This window comes from Homalodisca vitripennis, chromosome 4, assembly GCF_021130785.1.
Source record: "Homalodisca vitripennis isolate AUS2020 chromosome 4, UT_GWSS_2.1, whole genome shotgun sequence".
NCBI classification, from domain to species: domain Eukaryota; kingdom Metazoa; phylum Arthropoda; class Insecta; order Hemiptera; family Cicadellidae; genus Homalodisca; species Homalodisca vitripennis.
The window spans coordinates 189,620,924-189,641,004 of NC_060210.1; the positions used below are offsets into that span (position 1 = coordinate 189,620,924).

General features: G+C 31.5%; 1 protein-coding gene across 1 annotated transcript in view; it reads left to right on the plus strand.

Annotated features, from left to right (window-relative positions):
* LOC124360804 (gamma-aminobutyric acid type B receptor subunit 1) overlaps window positions 1–18,481 on the plus strand; it is a 38,861-nt gene extending 20,380 nt beyond the window's left edge. The window contains 8 exon segments of the mRNA XM_046814710.1: window positions 5,432–5,559; window positions 7,073–7,214; window positions 8,648–8,798; window positions 9,647–9,887; window positions 11,600–11,807; window positions 12,557–12,813; window positions 14,758–14,895; window positions 15,784–18,481. Of these exon segments, the coding sequence (XP_046670666.1) occupies window positions 5,432–5,559; window positions 7,073–7,214; window positions 8,648–8,798; window positions 9,647–9,887; window positions 11,600–11,807; window positions 12,557–12,813; window positions 14,758–14,895; window positions 15,784–16,038 (1,520 nt within the window). The 3' untranslated portion in view covers window positions 16,039–18,481.
* Window positions 18,482–20,081: the final 1,600 nt, after the last annotated feature.

Genomic DNA, 20,081 nt, shown 5'->3' on the forward strand with positions numbered 1-20,081 from the left:
GATTTTCTGTAATCTTATTTCTACATTCCGTATGACAGATTTTAAAATTCACAAGACCAGATGTTTTACATTCAGAATACAAATCTGTATTTACGTATGTTGTTTTGCTATAGTCTTATTTCTATATTCCGTATGACATATTTTAAAATTCACAAGACCAGATGTTTTACGTTCAGAATACAAATCTGTATTTACGTATGTTGTTTTGCTATAGTCTTATTTCTATATTCCGTATGACATATTTTAAAATTCACAAGACCAGATGTTTTACATTCAGAATACAAATCTGTATTTACGTATGTTGTTTTGCTATAGTCTTATTTCTATATTCCGTATGACATATTTTAAAATTCACATGACCAGATGTTTTACGTTCAGAATACAAATCTGTATTTACGTATGTTGTTTTGCTATAGTCTTATTTCTATATTCCGTATGACATATTTTAAAATTCACAAGACCAGATGTTTTACATTCAGAATACAAATCTGTATTTACGTATGTTGTTTTGCTATAGTCTTATTTCTATATTCCGTATGACATATTTTAAAATTCACAAGACCAGATGTTTTACATTCAGAATACAAATCTGTATTTACGTATGTTGTTTTGCTATAGTCTTATTTCTATATTCCGTATGACATATTTTAAAATTCACAAGACCAGATGTTTTACGTTCAGAATACAAATCTGTATTTACGTATGTTGTTTTGCTATAGTCTTATTTCTATATTCCGTATGACATATTTTAAAATTCACAAGACCAGATGTTTTACGTTCAGAATACAAATCTGTATTTACGTATGTTGTTTTGCTATAGTCTTATTTCTATATTCCGTATGACATATTTTAAAATTCACAAGACCAGATGTTTTACGTTCAGAATACAAATCTGTATTTACGTATGTTGTTTTGCTATAGTCTTATTTCTATATTCCGTATGACATATTTTAAAATTCACAAGACCAGATGTTTTACGTTCAGAATACAAATCTGTATTTACGTATGTTGTTTTGCTATAGTCTTATTTCTATATTCCGTATGACATATTTTAAAATTCACAAGACCAGATGTTTTACGTTCAGAATACAAATCTGTATTTACGTATGTTGTTTTGCTATAGTCTTATTTCTATATTCCGTATGACATATTTTAAAATTCACAAGACCAGATGTTTTACGTTCAGAATACAAATCTGTATTTACGTATGTTGTTTTGCTATAGTCTTATTTCTATATTCCGTATGACATATTTTAAAATTCACAAGACCAGATGTTTTACGTTCAGAATACAAATCTGTATTTACGTATGTTGTTTTGCTATAGTCTTATTTCTATATTCCGTATGACATATTTTAAAATTCACAAGACCAGATGTTTTACGTTCAGAATACAAATCTGTATTTACGTATGTTGTTTTGCTATAGTCTTATTTCTATATTCCGTATGACATATTTTAAAATTCACAAGACCAGATGTTTTACGTTCTTAGAATACAAATCTGTATTTACGTATGTTGTTTTGCTATAGTCTTATTTCTATATTCCGTATGACATATTTTTAAAATTCACAAGACCAGATGTTTTACGTTCAGAATACAAATCTGTATTTACGTATGTTGTTTTGCTATAGTCTTATTTCTATATTCCGTATGACATATTTTAAAATTCACAAGACCAGATGTTTTACGTTCAGAATACAAATCTGTATTTACGTATGTTGTTTTGCTATAGTCTTATTTCTATATTCCGTATGACATATTTTAAAATTCACAAGACCAGATGTTTTACGTTCAGAATACAAATCTGTATTTACGTATGTTGTTTTGCTATAGTCTTATTTCTATATTCCGTATGACATATTTTAAAATTCACAAGAGCAGATGTTTTACATTCAGAATACAAATCTGTATTTACGTATGTTGTTTTGCTATAGTCTTATTTCTATATTCCGTATGACATATTTTAAAATTCACAAGACCAGATGTTTTTACGTTCAGAATACAAATCTGTATTTACGTATGTTGTTTTGCTATAGTCTTATTTCTATATTCCGTTATGACATATTTTAAAATTCACAAGACCAGATGTTTTTACGTTCAGAATACAAATCTGTATTTACGTATGTTGTTTTGCTATAGTCTTATTTCTATATTCCGTATGACATATTTTAAAATTCACAAGACCAGATGTTTTACGTTCAGAATACAAATCTGTATTTACGTATGTTGTTTTTGCTATAGTCTTATTTCTATATTCCGTATGACATATTTTAAAATTCACAAGAGCAGATGTTTTACATTCAGAATACAAATCTGTATTTACGTATGTTGTTTTGCTATAGTCTTATTTCTATATTCCGTATGACATATTTTAAAATTCACAAGAGCAGATGTTTTACGTTCAGAATACAAATCTGTATTTACGTATGTTGTTTTGCTATAGTCTTATTTCTATATTCCGTATGACATATTTTAAAATTCACAAGAGCAGATGTTTTACATTCAGAATACAAATCTGTATTTACGTATGTTGTTTTGCTATAGTCTTATTTCTATATTCCGTATGACATATTTTAAAATTCACAAGAGCAGATGTTTTACGTTCAGAATACAAATCTGTATTTACGTATGTTGTTTTGCTATAGTCTTATTTCTATATTCCGTATGACATATTTTAAAATTCACAAGAGCAGATGTTTTACATTCAGAATACAAATCTGTATTTACGTATGTTGTTTTGCTATAGTCTTATTTCTATATTCCGTATGACATATTTTTAAAATTCACAAGACCAGATGTTTTACGTTCAGAATACAAATCTGTATTTACGTATGTTGTTTTGCTATAGTCTTATTTCTATATTCCGTATGACATATTTTTAAAATTCACAAGACCAGATGTTTTACGTTCAGAATACAAATCTGTATTTACGTATGTTGTTTTGCTATAGTCTTATTTCTATATTCCGTATGACATATTTTAAAATTCACAAGAGCAGATGTTTTACGTTCAGAATACAAATCTGTATTTACGTATGTTGTTTTGCTATAGTCTTATTTCTATATTCCGTATGACATATTTTAAAATTCACAAGACCAGATGTTTTACGTTCAGAATACAAATCTGTATTTACGTATGTTGTTTTGCTATAGTCTTATTTCTATATTCCGTATGACATATTTTAAAATTCACAAGACCAGATGTTTTACGTTCAGAATACAAATCTGTATTTACGTATGTTGTTTTGCTATAGTCTTATTTCTATATTCCGTATGACATATTTTAAAATTCACAAGACCAGATGTTTTACATTCAGAATACAAATCTGTATTTACGTATGTTGTTTTGCTATAGTCTTATTTCTATATTCCGTATGACATATTTTAAAATTCACAAGAGCAGATGTTTTACATTCAGAATACAAATCTGTATTTACGTATGTTGTTTTGCTATAGCTATATTTCTATATTCCGTATGACATATTTTAAAATTCACAAGAGCAGATGTTTTACATTCAGAATACAAATCTGTATTTACGTATGTTGTTTTGCTATAGTCTTATTTCTATATTCCGTATGACATATTTTAAAATTCACAAGACCAGATGTTTTACGTTCAGAATACAAATCTGTATTTACGTATGTTGTTTTGCTATAGTCTTATTTCTATATTCCGTATGACATATTTTAAAATTCACAAGACCAGATGTTTTACGTTCAGAATACAAATCTGTATTTACGTATGTTGTTTTGCTATAGTCTTATTTCTATATTCCGTATGACATATTTTAAAATTCACAAGAGCAGATGTTTTACATTCAGAATACAAATCTGTATTTACGTATGTTGTTTTGCTATAGTCTTATTTCTATATTCCGTATGACATATTTTTAAATTCACAAGAGCAGATGTTTTACGTTCAGAATACAAATCTGTATTTACGTATGTTGTTTTGCTATAGTCTTATTTCTATATTCCGTATGACATATTTTAAAATTCACAAGAGCAGATGTTTTACATTCAGAATACAAATCTGTATTTACGTATGTTGTTTTGCTATAGTCTTATTTCTATATTCCGTATGACATATTTTAAAATTCACAAGACCAGATGTTTTACGTTCAGAATACAAATCTGTATTTACGTATGTTGTTTTGCTATAGTCTTATTTCTATATTCCGTATGACATATTTTAAAATTCACAAGACCAGATGTTTTACGTTCAGAATACAAATCTGTATTTACGTATGTTGTTTTGCTATAGTCTTATTTCTATATTCCGTATGACATATTTTAAAATTCACAAGACCAGATGTTTTACATTCAGAATACAAATCTGTATTTACGTATGTTGTTTTGCTATAGTCTTATTTCTATATTCCGTATGACATATTTTAAAATTCACAAGAGCAGATGTTTTACATTCAGAATACAAATCTGTATTTACGTATGTTGTTTTGCTATAGTCTTATTTCTATATTCCGTATGACATATTTTAAAATTCACAAGACCAGATGTTTTACGTTCAGAATACAAATCTGTATTTACGTATGTTGTTTTGCTATAGTCTTATATTTCTTCTATATTCCGTATGACATATTTTAAAATTCACAAGACCAGATGTTTTACGTTCAGAATACAAATCTGTATTTACGTATGTTGTTTTGCTATAGTCTTATTTCTATATTCCGTATGACATATTTTAAAATTCACAAGAGCAGATGTTTTACATTCAGAATACAAATCTGTATTTACGTATGTTGTTTTGCTATAGTCTTATTTCTATATTCCGTATGACATATTTTAAAATTCACAAGACCAGATGTTTTACGTTCAGAATACAAATCTGTATTTACGTATGTTGTTTTGCTATAGTCTTATTTCTATATTCCGTATGACATATTTTAAAATTCACAAGACCAGATGTTTTACGTTCAGAATACAAATCTGTATTTACGTATGTTGTTTTGCTATAGTCTTATTTCTATATTCCGTATGACATATTTTAAAATTCACAAGACCAGATGTTTTACGTTCAGAATACATATCTGTATTTACGTATGTTGTTTTGCTATAGTCTTATTTCTATATTCCGTATGACATATTTTAAAATTCACAAGACCAGATGTTTTACGTTCAGAATATACATCTGTATTTACGTATTTTGTTTTGCAATTCAAAGTTATCTAGAGCATACCCTAGAATTTTGTGAGGTGAAATTTGTTTTATAAATTATTAATAAATATATTGTTGTTGCTATTTGTTTAAACAAGATTCTAATTGTTAATATGAGGAAAATATTACTGTGACAGTTAGCAGAACCTTTAAAAAACTCCATCTGTAACGTTTTTATCCACCAGTTTTTAAATGCCTTAAATCTAACTAATGATTCAAGCTCTACTATCGTTAGTTGGAATGTTTTGGGTTTGCAGCTTTCAACAAAACCATGAGCAGGCTGAACAGGCACGGAAAGTCTCTAAAGAACTTCACTTACACAGACAAGGAGACAGCAGATGACATCTACTCTGCCATCAACTCCACCCAGTTCCTCGGGGTGTCGGTGAGTATTTTTTAATGTCTCCATAAACCGCCTGTGGGACATAAATCGTGTCCTGGTTTCACGCTTTGGGAACATTTCACAGCCATAATGTAACCAAATATCTGTTGTTGTAGGTCACCCATGTCCAAACCATCATAGAAAGCTTTAATTTCCAACTCAGTAGCACATCCAACATTTACGTTGGGGGTGGCAAAACCATTATCATAACATTTTGTATTTAAAAAATACAAGAAGTTAGGAAAATTTAAATCTTAATTTTTAAAAGAACAACAGGAAATGATAAATGGACTTGATCAAATTCGTTACCATTACATGTTCTCTGTATTACTTTACATGTTGCAATGAATAACATGAACGTATTGGCACATTCCCTAATCTCATATGGTGTCAGCTCTTTCTAGGAATATCTTTATATCAGGCTCCAGGGTAATAAAAATTTGTAAACTTAATGAATGTACCAAACCATGGGAGCCTTTGGATCTCTAGATTTAAATTGACACTAACATCTAGCTTTATTTCTACAGATTGCTATGACATCTGTACATATTTATAATGACATATTTATTTATTTATTGGGGTTCAGGCCAATAAGTTAATATTGTAAATTATGATTAAACTGATATAGTTTCTACGTGCTACAATTCAATGTATCGGCCAGCTGGTGATCTGATCTTATCTATTTGATGGATTATCATTCTATTCTCAACCTAGGATAAAAAAATAAACCAAGTTTGTCAAGTTCAAAGCTTGTCAAGATTGTGTTCAAAAGTTTTCAACTATTTGTACAGTATTTCTTCCTGATATAAAACCAAATTTCTGCACACAGAAAAGCCACTTTTTGTAAAATGAAATGTTAAGTTCAATGTTAATACATGATTCTATGATTTTACTAAAAATTGATACAAGAGATATTGGTCTGTAGCTAGATGGACTTAGTTTATCCCCCTTTTTTATAAATTGGAGTGACTTTTGTAAGTTTTTGTATTTTGGGGTAAATACCTTGCTCCTGTATTTATTACTCCTAAATCAGTGTTTTTTGTTTTTTTTTTTATTTTTACAAATGGAAATATATAAAACTTACAATTTAACTTGGGAAAGATTAAAAAAAGTATGGCTTTGTAAGAGGATTTATTAATTTTCTTAACAAGAGAGCTTTATTCCTATCAAGGCCTCCCTAAGAATACACCACTGCTTAAACTTTTATGACATGTCTGCTAGTATTTACTGACTATTTTATATAGCACTCATTAAAAATATGTATATATGATAAAAAAAGATACATGATTCCTAGGCTTCGGTTTTTAGAAGTTGGTAAAATGAATAATAGTAGACAGTTTTTTACTTTGATTGTTACAAAGCCTGAAACAAAAAGTTCCAATTTACTAGGTGTTAAGAATAAAGTAGAAGAATGTATAATGTATTCATGTATTAGTTGTTTGAATATCAAAACCTTCTGCTCTGATAAACACTAAATGAATTTATTATGACTATTTTGGGCATTTACTGTCTGCAGGGTTATGTGGCATTCAGCTCACAGGGTGACCGGATCGCCCTCACCCAGATAGAACAAGTGATCAACGGCACCTATGTCAAGCTAGGCTACTACGACACTCAAAGTGACAACCTCACTTGGTTCAACAGAGAGAAGTGGAAAGGTAACCAACACTTAGACCAGCATCTTTACTGTTTTACTACAGGCCAATGATAATTGTATCCCAGACCCAGATACAAGTGATCAGTGTTACCCAAAAGTTATTTTTTATTTTAAAATTAACAGCATTAGTTGTTTTTATATGTAGTGATGGTGTTCTTTGTGATTTTTGTTATTTTATGTTTCTTTATCATCATAAATTTAAAATCATTTTTGGCACATCTAAATACTGTAAGGTTGCATAGATGATAACTAAAACTGGTATGCCTACCCAAGGAACAAATTATTGTAGAAAAGTTGCTTTGTATAAATCACAAATATTAAATTTAAGTGATTTTGGAGCTAAGGAAGTGTCAAATAGTCCCTCATGTGAATACCCTGGAATTCTGATAAATGGTTTTATTCTGCCCTATGTACATTTAAGCTTTCCAGTAGGTATTGTTATATTTATTGTGCTATTCGTTACATTTATATTACATTTTCATCTATATAATATCTGCTGAATATATAATTATAGCTATTACATCTAAAAAAAAAGATTGTATACATGTGTGAATAAACTGTTCATTTTCATAAATTTGCACTATTATTCTATGGACCATATGTTAAGTGAATACATTAATGAGTGCATTTTTTTCTTTCATAGGGTTGCAGTTTAGTGCCATAAATAATGTTGAATAAAATAGTCTGGAAATTTTATGGATTTGCCCAAAGTTAGCATGAAATTCTATAGATTGAAGTATTACCACGAATAATTAATAAGCACCTCAGAAGACTGGTGGGTTTAGAAATTGGAATGTGTATGGATCAGATCTTCCTAGATTTTTTGTATGGTGCTAGAAATTGGAAGTGTTCATAAAAAATTGGTTCTGTTGGGCAAAGATTTCAAGTAAAAACAAATGGTCTAACAAGCTAATACATTTCAGGAGCTGGAAGATCCCAGAACTGGGATTTTCTCAAATAGGGAGTTTCCAAAAGCCAAATACGAGTAATCTCAGATATTAGATGACCTGGGAACCTCGAGGCTTTTAGATTATTCAGGAGGCCAGAAGGTCCTCTGTTTCCTTCAGAGACAGAGAGAGATTTTAGAGATCCGAGGCTCTAAGAGATCGGTTGCATCCATCAAAGATTATTTACACTAAAAGCCGGAGATTTCTAGAGGCCAGGTGACCTCTGTGTCTGGAAGTTTCAGTAGATTTTGTGGAATCTTCACTGGGTGATCCTAAAAGTCAGTTGGTTACATGGGCAAAGCTCTTTTAAAAGTTACGTTCCACAAAGGTTATATGAATTCAGTAATCAGAAATTGTCATAGAGAGGCCAGGACAGTTTGATTCTTAACTAAAAAAGCATCCTTGAAGAAAGATCAATTGTTTCTTACATTTACCATTTTAATTGTGTGACATTTAAATGTTATTTTACTATGTTGTTTCATTTCAGGGGGAAAGGTGCCCCAAGACAGAACTATTGTCAGGAAAGTCCTGAGGACAATATCAGTGCCACTATTCATCTGCATGTGGGCAATTTCCAGCATTGGAATAGTAGCTGCGATCTGCCTCATTATATTCAACATTTGCTACAGACACCGGAGGTAATACCATGCTTTATCTGTTAAGACATTTCAATTGTCAATCAAAAAAATAACTGAATAGTCTGATTTTTGGAAAAATTTTTCTAAATGAATTTAGAATAATTAGCTAAACAAATTTAGTATAAGCAAATTTTGTTAGTTCTTAAATTTAAACGGTACAATATTCTAAGTTTTCCATTTCACGTTATATAAAATATTACTGACAAAATTAATCTTTAGATATTTTGACCTTGCTGTGTAGAGTTATCTTTAGTTATCTGATATTAAACTGAAAATGGCTGAGCCATCGATGCACTTATAATGAGTAGAGAGTGATGGAGCTGTATTGTGATTGGTTATATCTCAACCAATCAGCACAGGCTGCTAACTTTTTGATAGTCTAATACTGCATTCTTTGTTGTAATTTACTTTTTCGATTCGTTCTAAAGGTTTTTTCGTTATCCTTAGACAACAGTTAACAGTATGAAGTTTTTGCAATTGCTATTGTTTTGTTGGATTCCATTGCAAGTTTGGTTTTTAACAATGATTTGCTCTGCCTATTTTTCATATTTAATGTTTTTTTTTTTGTCTAATCCACAATCTTATGTAGATATTAATCACTTTGTGTTTTTATTTTAGACAGCACCACAACCGTAAAACAATGTAATTGTGAACATTTTTTTAATTTGGTTGGAATTTTTTGACTTAAAAAATAAATTTTAGGAGTTTATTGGTCTTTGGAAGAACTCTTGGTTTAAAGATTCTCCAGAAAACGTGCATTTCAAAGTGTACAATAAATTTGAAAATTTGTGACTTTTATATCTATCTACTCTGCAATAGTAGGCTGTACAGTACTTTCTCTGTGCCAGAGTGATCCAATCATCTCACCCAGTGTGCAACACCATCATGCTGGTGGGAGTCATCATCTGCTTGTCCAGTGTGTTCTTGCTGGGGTTGGACGGACAGTTTGTGTCACCCCAGGTCTACCCTCTAGTGTGCCAGACTCGCGTGTGGTTGTTGTCTATCGGCTTCACCCTCGCGTACGGCGCAATGTTCAGCAAAGTCTGGCGCGTCCACCGCCTTACCACCAAGGCCAAGGCAGACACACTGGTCAGTCCTTAACAATCACTCGTTTTGTTGAAAAAGTTTTTGAAACAACTTTGTTGGTTGAATGTGTCGATAACATCCACACTTAGAAAAGAGTAGTGCTTGAACTTGGGATTCCTGAATAACTGGTGGGTATTCTCCTTCCTTTAAAAGATTGTTTAGAACTAATAGATGACAAAATTAACACCGTGACGGAAATCATTTGCAATGAAGTAAGAAAATTGTATTCCTGTAATAAACCCTGTGAGCAAAGATACGTTTGTTAATATACCAAACATCAAGTCATGAGCGAACATGAGATGTGTTATGAGCTGAATGAGTGCGGATGCCCTGTGTAGTCCTGTTACTATCTAACGTCAACTGACAGTTTAACATGGGTACTGAACCATTCGGGTATTGATCCGATTAACAAAGTCACTCTGAACTCTAACAATGGCCAAGAACGCATTAACGTCTCATAAATAAATTTGACTTAGCAGAATATCTTATTTATCCTAACCTGTATTTGTTCACTCACACGAACATTCTACAGGGTGGCGCAAAAGTCACTGAACAGTTGGTTAAAACAAGACTAAATTTATTTGAAATTATTTTTTATTACAAACAATACTTACAATTATTTTTTATATTCAAACTGTTTTCCGTCTTCATTAATACATCTTTGAAGTCTTTCTGGAATACTGTTACATACTCTACGGCGTAGTATGGGATCATTGTCCAAATCATAAAATGTGTCATGTATGTAGTCTTTCAGTTTGTCTATAGTATGAGGCTTTCGAGAATAAACAGAGTCCTTGACTACTCCCCATAGGAAAAAATCCATTGGTGTGATATCTGGTGAACGTGGGGGCATGTCAATATCTGCCCTTGGACCAATAACTTTTCTTTGGAAACGTTCGTTTAAATAATCGCGAACGGCAGTGGCGTAATGTGGTGGAGCACCATCGTGTTGAAAGTAAAGTTCTTGAAAGTTTTCTGCAAACGTCATGAGTCCTGGTACCGCGTAATACTGAAGCATATCCAAATATTTATCTCCTGTCACTGTTCCTTCAAAAAAATATGGTCCAAGTATGCCAAATGATTATGCTGTTATTTTTTTCTTCTTTTAACCAACTGTCCAGTGACTTTTCCACGCTGTATAAACAAATTTGATTAAATTGTGCGATTCTGGTAAGTTACATGACAAATTGTTTATCGTAATATACTGTCTTTGGTGGATTATAAAATTATAACTACATTTTTAGCATCAAATATAGTATATATATTAGGAATTGCAGTTAAAATGTTGTTTTCCTTGCTCGTGTTTATGAATATAATTCAAGGTCTCTAACAATTTAAAATGGTGAATTTGAATTTATTTGGATTGTAAATAATTAGGCCTATGTCTCCACTAATTCTACCTCAAAATTCACTTATGCTGTAATAATTTCATTTCAGAAATTGCTACTGTACATTAATATTTATGAGAATAAATAAGTTATTTGTATATCAAGTCACCTAGAAAATGACTTGTCTGTACTTCAACCTTCACACCTCCAATGGTTCTTGTGTAATCAGCTGTTGATGCCCAACTCAGACCACGCTTTGATAACTGAATTCATATTTTCATGAAATATACCTTTAACCTGATTTGTAGTAACTAGTATGGTAAATAAAGTTATGGATATGTGATTGATACTGAAGTATGAACTAATTGACAGTTCCTTGCTTTGTAGAAAAAGATCGAGCCGTGGAAGCTGTATACGATGGTGACAGGTCTGCTGGTGGTGGATTTTGTGCTGCTAGCAGCATGGCAGGTGTACGACCCCCTGCAGCGCAGGATAGAAGTGTTTCCTCTGGAGGATCCAATCAGCACAGATGACGATATCAAGATTCGTCCAGAACTAGAGCACTGCGAGAGTGACAACAACAACGTCTGGCTTGGTCAGTCAAATTTCTTAACCTATAATAAAATTTACTGGGTCAATAATTAATCCTTGAGATACACTAAAACTGCTTTATTTAATTCATTTATTTTTAATTTAAACTTTTAAAGTTTTCCATTTAAACTAGGATTGATCTATATTGAGAATATAAAATTTGAAAATCTACTATATATATTTAAATCAATTTTAAATATCACATTTCTCTGATTTGGTTGAAAAAAATATAATGGCTTTTACTCATTGAGCACTTTAGAGAAATTTGTCTGAACCATTGAGCCAATTCTAAAAATGCATTAGTAACATAAAAATGGTCATAACCATTTGAATGTAAAATAAAATCAACATATACAACCTAAAGAAATGAAATTGGAAATATGACCATTCTGTCAGCCATGCTGATTTATGTAATATAGCGGACATTTTTATTTATAAGCTTCAACTTAAACTTACGTATTTGAAACCTGAAGAAACGGATAGACACCAGCTCTTTAAACATTTGTTTCTTTTCCTAGCTATTCATTGTCAATAAATAATTTTAAATAGAGGATTACCATTTTCATCCTTTGTATTGTATCAAATTACAATATAAGATTTTATTCCTGATAGTACAGGTCTTACATTGTAAATATCTCTGAGCAAAAAACCTCACTCTGTTGCCAAACCACACAGTGAAGGTCTATTGGTGCAAGTACGTTTTATATGTCACTTTCAAAGTGGATGCAAATATAACATGTTTTATCTACGCAGGACTCGTGTACGGTTACAAGGGCCTGGTCCTGGTGTTTGGTCTGTTCCTGGCGTACGAGACGCGCAGTATCAAGGTAAAGCAGATCAACGACAGTCGCTACGTCGGAATGTCCATCTACAACGTGGTGGTTCTCTGCCTCATCACTGCCCCAGTCACTATGGTGATCGCCTCTCAGCAAGATGCCAGCTTCGCATTTGTCGCTCTTGCACTAATCTTCTGCTGCTTCCTCTCCATGGCTCTTATTTTTGTCCCCAAGGTAACTAATATCCATAAAAACGTAAGACGTAAAATATCCTCTGGCGTGTTTATAGAAAAATTTCCTCAGTTTTATGTAATGGCCACTCAGAAGTTTGACAATTCAAATAATTCATCCATTTAAATCTTGCAAGTATTGTTAATGTAGCACATTATGGAAATCCATATAACTTCTCCTTCTTGTTTTTTACAGGTAGAAAAAGATGTTTATATCATTGTAGCTTTGTTGCTCAATGATATTTTAATGTCTTATCTTTGTTTAACTAATGCTCCAAGATATATAATGGCATATCCAGGTTTAAAATTTGAAAGGTCCTATTAACTCATTAACTCCTCATGGTAGAGGTCATAGTGGGGTGGGGGAGGTTAATTGATCTAATATTTTTCATAATTCTATTTTAACATTTTATTTTATTTAATAATTCTTTAATGGTTTTTAAGAAATGTATTAAAGTTTCAGGTGTTTGGAAATTATTAACTAAAACTTAGAAGAAATTGTAATCCACGATTTATTAGACAAAAAATCTTTTACTATATGTAACTAATGAAAATCTATCCCAAATCAATACTCATATTTTAATTTGAACTCTTATCAATAAACATTAATAATTGTAAACACATTTAAAACTAGAGCTGTTACTAGAAGTATGCGTTTGTTAGAGAATTCTAACATTTTGTTATGGTTTAGAAGAGCCTACCCAGGGCCGTACTCAGCTTTGGCGGGCCCTGGAAAAGATATTTGGCCAGGCCCTGTCATGTTCAGCCACCACCACCCTTCACACCCACCCAGGGCTCCAGTAAAATTGTTCAAAAGACCGGTCTGAGTACTTGCCTTGCCCCTCGGGCCTCTCATGAATATGCCGCTGAAACATCTGCAGAATATATGTCTAAGAGTTGTCTCAATAACAGACAGCAGATTGCTGAATTCAAACAGAATTGTCCAAGAGCGTATAAGAGAGAGTATGCTGAATGCAACACGTGGCTACATTATAAATGTACATCCTGATTTTGTTGGATTAATTGAATAGGTCAAAAATCCAGTTATATCACTAATGAAGTTAAAATTAAAACTCTTCATCTGCCGATAAACTTTCTGAGGCTAAGATTACCTCATTATTTATCCATGATTCTACTGAATCTCAGCAGGATATGACCCCAGTCTTCCTCTATTTATCCTGGATATTGTGTCACTCAAAAAGCTGCAGGAAGGATCTTTCAGGTATATGTAAAGGAGGTTGCCAATCTTTTGCCTTTGTATACTCGTATTTTAACATGGACCTGTATTGCCTACAATACAAATTATTTTGAACAACTTTCACGCACCTTTTATAGCATCACAATCTTGCAGGCAGTCTCGAATTAAGACAAGCTGTGATGAAAGAGAACTGAAAATAAGGTTGAACAATATTGACATGTTAAAACAGCTGATACCTCTCAACAATATTTGCCGCTCCTGGCTTGTACAAGCGTACCTTTAAAGTGGTCATGCTCGCTTATGCGTTGACTGATTTAGTTGAAAAAAGTACTGTTGGAATGGCAATAAAAATTGCAAAATACTTGATATCTTGTAAATTTTTTATAACTATACTGGTTTTTTATGTTATTTGACTTTTAAAATTTTCAATATATTAAAGCAAATCACACAAGTATTGTTTTGAGTTTTCCTCATATTTTTCATAAGGTATGTGCCAAGTTTGGTATCTGTAACTTTACTAGTTCTAGAGATAATAATTTTGTATAAAAAAATACAAAATGACTGCTAGCGACTAAACAACACATTGCTCGATCTATGTTTACAGGACATTTTTGTTTAAAATCATGAGTACTATCAAGTTTGTGACACCCTTTTCTGAACACCATGTACATACAACTGTTTGTAAATTAGCCTTTCATTCCTGAATTGTACTTTCATGACACTAAACAAACTTTTTTCCTTTTTGTAAAGGTGATTGAGATAATTCGCCATCCCAGGGACAAGGCAGAATCCAAGTACAACCCGGACGTCGGTGTCTCCAAGGAGGACGAAGACAGATATCAGAAACTACTCATCGAGAATGATGAGCTGCAGAAGCTCATATCACAGGTACAAACATCATCTGTGAGGAAACACTTAAAAAAAAACTTAAAATCTGATGTATATGAGTTCCTTGTATTTTCCATATCTGTGTACCGTTTGTGGTAATTTTAGACGTAACTATACAGAAATATGGTAGCCTATGTTTGGATTTTGTTAGCAACCATGATTTGCTTTTTAAAATTATCTTGACGGTAGCATCATTGTATATCCGCGAGACCATCATGTATGCTATCAGTTGTAACCAAACAAGACTGCCAGACCAGCACCAATACAACACTAGAAACAGGCATAACTTCCTCCTGGATCCTCACCATCTCAGCCTTTATGAGAAAAAGCTTGCATACAAAGGTGCAGCTTTATTTAACTCAGTACCAGACCACTTGAAGAGACTTCCTGTGAATAGACTGAAGGCTGCCACAACCAACTGGCTCTTACAACACTCATTCTACTCAGTGAAGGAGCTCTTGGACTGGAGGAACAATACATGAGCACTGCCTTCATAAATCATTTGTTTTATCTTTTTTTTCTTGTTTTTGTAAAAAAATGACCGCATGCTGCTCTGTCCTAAATTTGTACTATAATTTACAATTTTGTAAAAAATATTACTTGTTTTGCTTTTCTTAAAGAAAATGTTAAGGATTGATAATTGAGTGAAACTTATAATTACCAAATAATATTAGTATTAAGGATGTTTAGTTTGTCTTGTATTTTAAAATTCTTTCACCACTTTGAATTTCTGGTTGATTTTTACTTTAATTTACACTGTTGTTTTGTGTTGACGTAAACTAAAAACTGCAACATTCAATACCAGATTTCATCTCACATCACTAGTCAGTTGGTTTTTTTATTATATGTAAATAAAATAAGACCAGAAAGGGATGTGTCTGTTCACAGAAAGAGGAGAAGATCCGGCTGTTGAAGCAGCGGCTGGCAGAGAAGGACTCCACCAAGGGTGGGGGAGGAGGGGGGAGCCTCCCCACAGATCAGACAGCTGGCTTACTCATGGTAAACAAAGATACATTGATAGTCGCAGACTTTATCACAGATGCTGGCACGTCTGATTCCGCGTTTGGTGGTGGTGTCTCTGTCTACACTCGCTCATCGCGTGCCAGCGCCTCCGACTTTGAGTTCTCTGAGTCTTATCTGTAATCCTCTCTAACGTTGCATTCTCTGAATTCTCTAAACCTTTAGGCAGGAAACGTATCTTCTTTTAAACTCAAATTAAAATTGGTGTTCAACGTTTAATAACGTATAAACATTGTCAGATATTCAATTCAAACTGCAGTATGCCAAGGTGAAAATTCAAAAGCAGTACATTCTCGTACTTAAAGTATACCACAACTACTACAAATATAATTATTTTCATAGAAAATTTTTAATACAATGTAATAAAATAGGGTCAGTATATGATTCAGGACAGATAGAGGAAAATTTGTTAAATCGATACAAAACATATTTAATTTAACAAATCTTTGTCTTAAAATTAATCTTTGTTAAGTGCACACACCTAAGAACTAAATTATTTGACTTTAACTACACAAGCTCTCGTTTCTAAATGCTGTCAATCAATAAATGTTATTGCCATAATTAGGAAACATATTAACAGTTTATATCACAGCAATGTTGTGTCTCATGAAGACCTTGTGTTTCTGCAAAACTGTTATAAATCAGTCTATATTGAAAAATACTCTTCACATAAAAGAAAAGCAGATGGGGAATCACTGAAACTGTAGTAGTCAGGAGAGAATTGATAAAAATCTCGAAGTCTAACCCCAAAGTCAACCATATTTTTTCTACTGAAACCTCTGTTTGTGATTAAAGAAATGTAGCTCAATTTATACAAGAGTTATAAATCAAACAATTGCCACTTTTGACTAACTAAGAGGTATTCCAACATATTTAGAAAGTAGGTACTAATTAAGAAAGTTACACAATTGTTGCCCTGGGAGCATTTTAAAGAAAAAAGATTCAGAAATGGATGAAAATATCAGAAAATCTTTTTATGGCGTAAATGTTTTCTTTAAATAAATTAGTTACTTGTAAATTTTATATGTTCTTTTTAACTTTGGTTGACACAGAATCATACGTGATATTTTGGAGCTGGTAAATATAGACCATGAATATATATTTTCATTGTAAAAAACACTCATTGTATGAATTCCAGTGCAAAATTTCCGTGCCATTCTATTGCAAAAATTTAGTTTTAGGGAAAATTTCACTGTAACTTTATTTTTGACATGTCTTCTAATTTTCAATATTTCTTACATAAAAAATGGTCTTTAAAAATATGTTTTTAAAATGCTAATTTCTTAAATCTGAAACCAATTAAAAAAAAAACAAACCGTGAATTCTGATTTTCAACCAATATAATGGACATGTAATTCTTTCCTATATTTGTACAGTAACGAGCAGAAAAAGTAAACACATGTAAATTTTCATTTACTTTTCAGGTAAAATATTCTTACCGCCAACCAGATTGATATTCAAATAAAGTTATAAGGGTTAAAGACTAAAAACTTTCAGTTTTATTTACCTCCAGTCATAAAATCTTCAAATCCAGAAAGTGGCACTTGTTTATAAATTGTCTGCTTGCAAAGTTTGATCTATTTTACTTTAGTACCATTTCATTGTGGGCAAAAACAATTTCTTATTCCATAATAAATACATGGAAACAAGTTTAACTTCCAAAAGTACCCATACAATTCTAAAAATCGTCCTAATTTGATTTTTTCACCGTTATGACCCATAGAACAAACTGTAACCCAAATTCCATGTGAATAAATCAACTAAATACATTATCTCCCACGTTTACAAATATTCTAATTATTCTAGTCCAGAAGGAGAGAGCCAAATTGGATATGTGGAAAGGTTGGACACCCTTTTACCAACAACTTTTTGTGAAATCAAATAAAGAAAACTGTCTTCACTCTTTATAATTTCGATGGGGTTCAAAACGAGAGAGTAACATAAGGGTACGAATTATCAAATGACAAAACTTTTAAATGTCGTAGTTTTCTTTTTTGATGCACTGAAAGCCAATCGTTAGACATGTACATAAATGTTTCCATAATTAAGACAGATTATTGGACAAAAAAATTTAGTTTCACACCCTTTATCTCATTACCTTACAACTAACTACATCTGACTGTTTTAATATCAAACTAAAAAATATTATATGGAAAAAATACTATTTGGTACTTTTAACCTTTTCGATATCATCCCTTTCAACTTGAAGCAAAATTAGTATAGTTAGCAATCAATTTCTTTATTTAGGAGAAACTTCTCCACCAATGTCACAAAAACTAAATTGTGCCCTCGTATGATTGGCTTTCAGCTTGCAAACTGTTGCTAACTCTCATGTGTTTAAATTTTAATATGACAGTTTTGCAGAATCCAAGAACCATCTTTATGAAACATGCAGTAGGAACATGTAGTGCATGTTTCTTGAGGAAGCGAGTTTGTCGTTACGTAAAAGCTGTACCTAAGGTCAAAGACTGGTATTGAATTGTATTTTATGTTCTCGATTTTAAAAACGTAAAATATTTCATAAAACTCTACAGGACTGACAAACAAAGCAGAGAATAGTAGATTTTAAAACCATTTTGTAAAATCACAAAAAATCTTTGAATGATTTAAACTTATTGTTAAATTTAACTTGACACTATTTAATTATTTTTACAAAAGTCTTGTACTTTCCTCATATTGTAAAAATATTAAATTCTCAAGCTTAGTTGTAAAAGCTAGATCATTCTATGTTTAAAAATAAATATTGAAGTAAAAACTGTGGCGTTTCAATAATGCGAATAAATTTGCTTGTAAAAAACACAGTAAAATATTCTCAACAAACTGTACAATCGGATTGTTACAATCAAAGTAATTATGAGTACTTCGAGTATGAAGCTGCATTATTTATCATTATTTAAATGCAAATGTTGAAATTAAGATAGTTTCACATATTGACAGAGTATATAGAACAATAAAATACATTTGTGTTCTTCTCATTAAAATGTACTAGTTAAGTCAAATAATTAATAGTTCTTAGAAATCGTATTTATGAGTTGAGGACAGTTTTTGTTTAGATATGCCCCTCTATCATTTAAACTAATCAATCTTTGTTTTTAGAATTTTAGTCATGTAATAAAATCCCATATTTTTATCAATTTGAAGTAAACTAATTCTTTTAATCCAAATACAATTTTCTAAATGGGAATTTATTTGAGGACACTGATGATTTAAAATTTCTTTATACTGTATAATACTAACTGGGACCAATAATGATAACAGCCGAAACTATGAACAGATGCAGCAGTCTGCTGGCCACTGGTAGGGGTTTGTAGTGATCTGTTAATATATCTGAAATTCATATTTAACACTACTTGCAATAAACCAGATAAAATCTTTAAAGGATAGTTTCTCATCACAGACAATTTTTTAAAGCTGGCCCATTTTTTCAACACAACTTCTATAATCAAATATTTTTAAATTTTTAACACACAGATTTAATAGCGCTTCATTCAAGAATTAAAAATGCTGAAGGACAACACTAATTCCAATTTGGAAAACATCAAATAGGAATTATTTATTTTTAAAAATAACTATTTAAAAAAGTTTGAAACATTGAATTTCAAATAAATTTGTAAATCTGTAAAAATTAACGTTTGTTAAGGAATTTTGACTTAAAGCCTAATATTTGTATGTTTTACATTAAAAGGTCAATGTTAGTTTGCTAGCGGCAAAATCGATTGATATTTGAGAACTATGCTAAAAACATTGGGAAAAAATTATCTTATATACTATTTTTATTTCATTAACCGAATAAACTCTTTGCATCTAAAAATTTTAAAAACTTATCTTTGGCCACAGACTGATGCTTTAACAAATATTTTTGCTCTCTTTCCTCAAGCTTGGTCATCCAACGGTTATCTAGAATTAGCTAATGTCCTGTCTACGGATCGACAATCAAAGCTTTATCAAAAAGTTTACAAAAATGCTAAGATTAGTAAAGTACGGTTAATGTTCAATGTTATTTGTATAAATGGCTCCTCGTGTTTCTATCACCTCCCATACTTCACAGCTGATTCTTCATGGGTGGATAACCTTCTTTTCATAACCTAGCAATGGAGACTGAATTGTTTGCACTTAAAAACTGATCAAAATAAACATTATTTTTGAGCTTCCATTTGAAAAGCCGC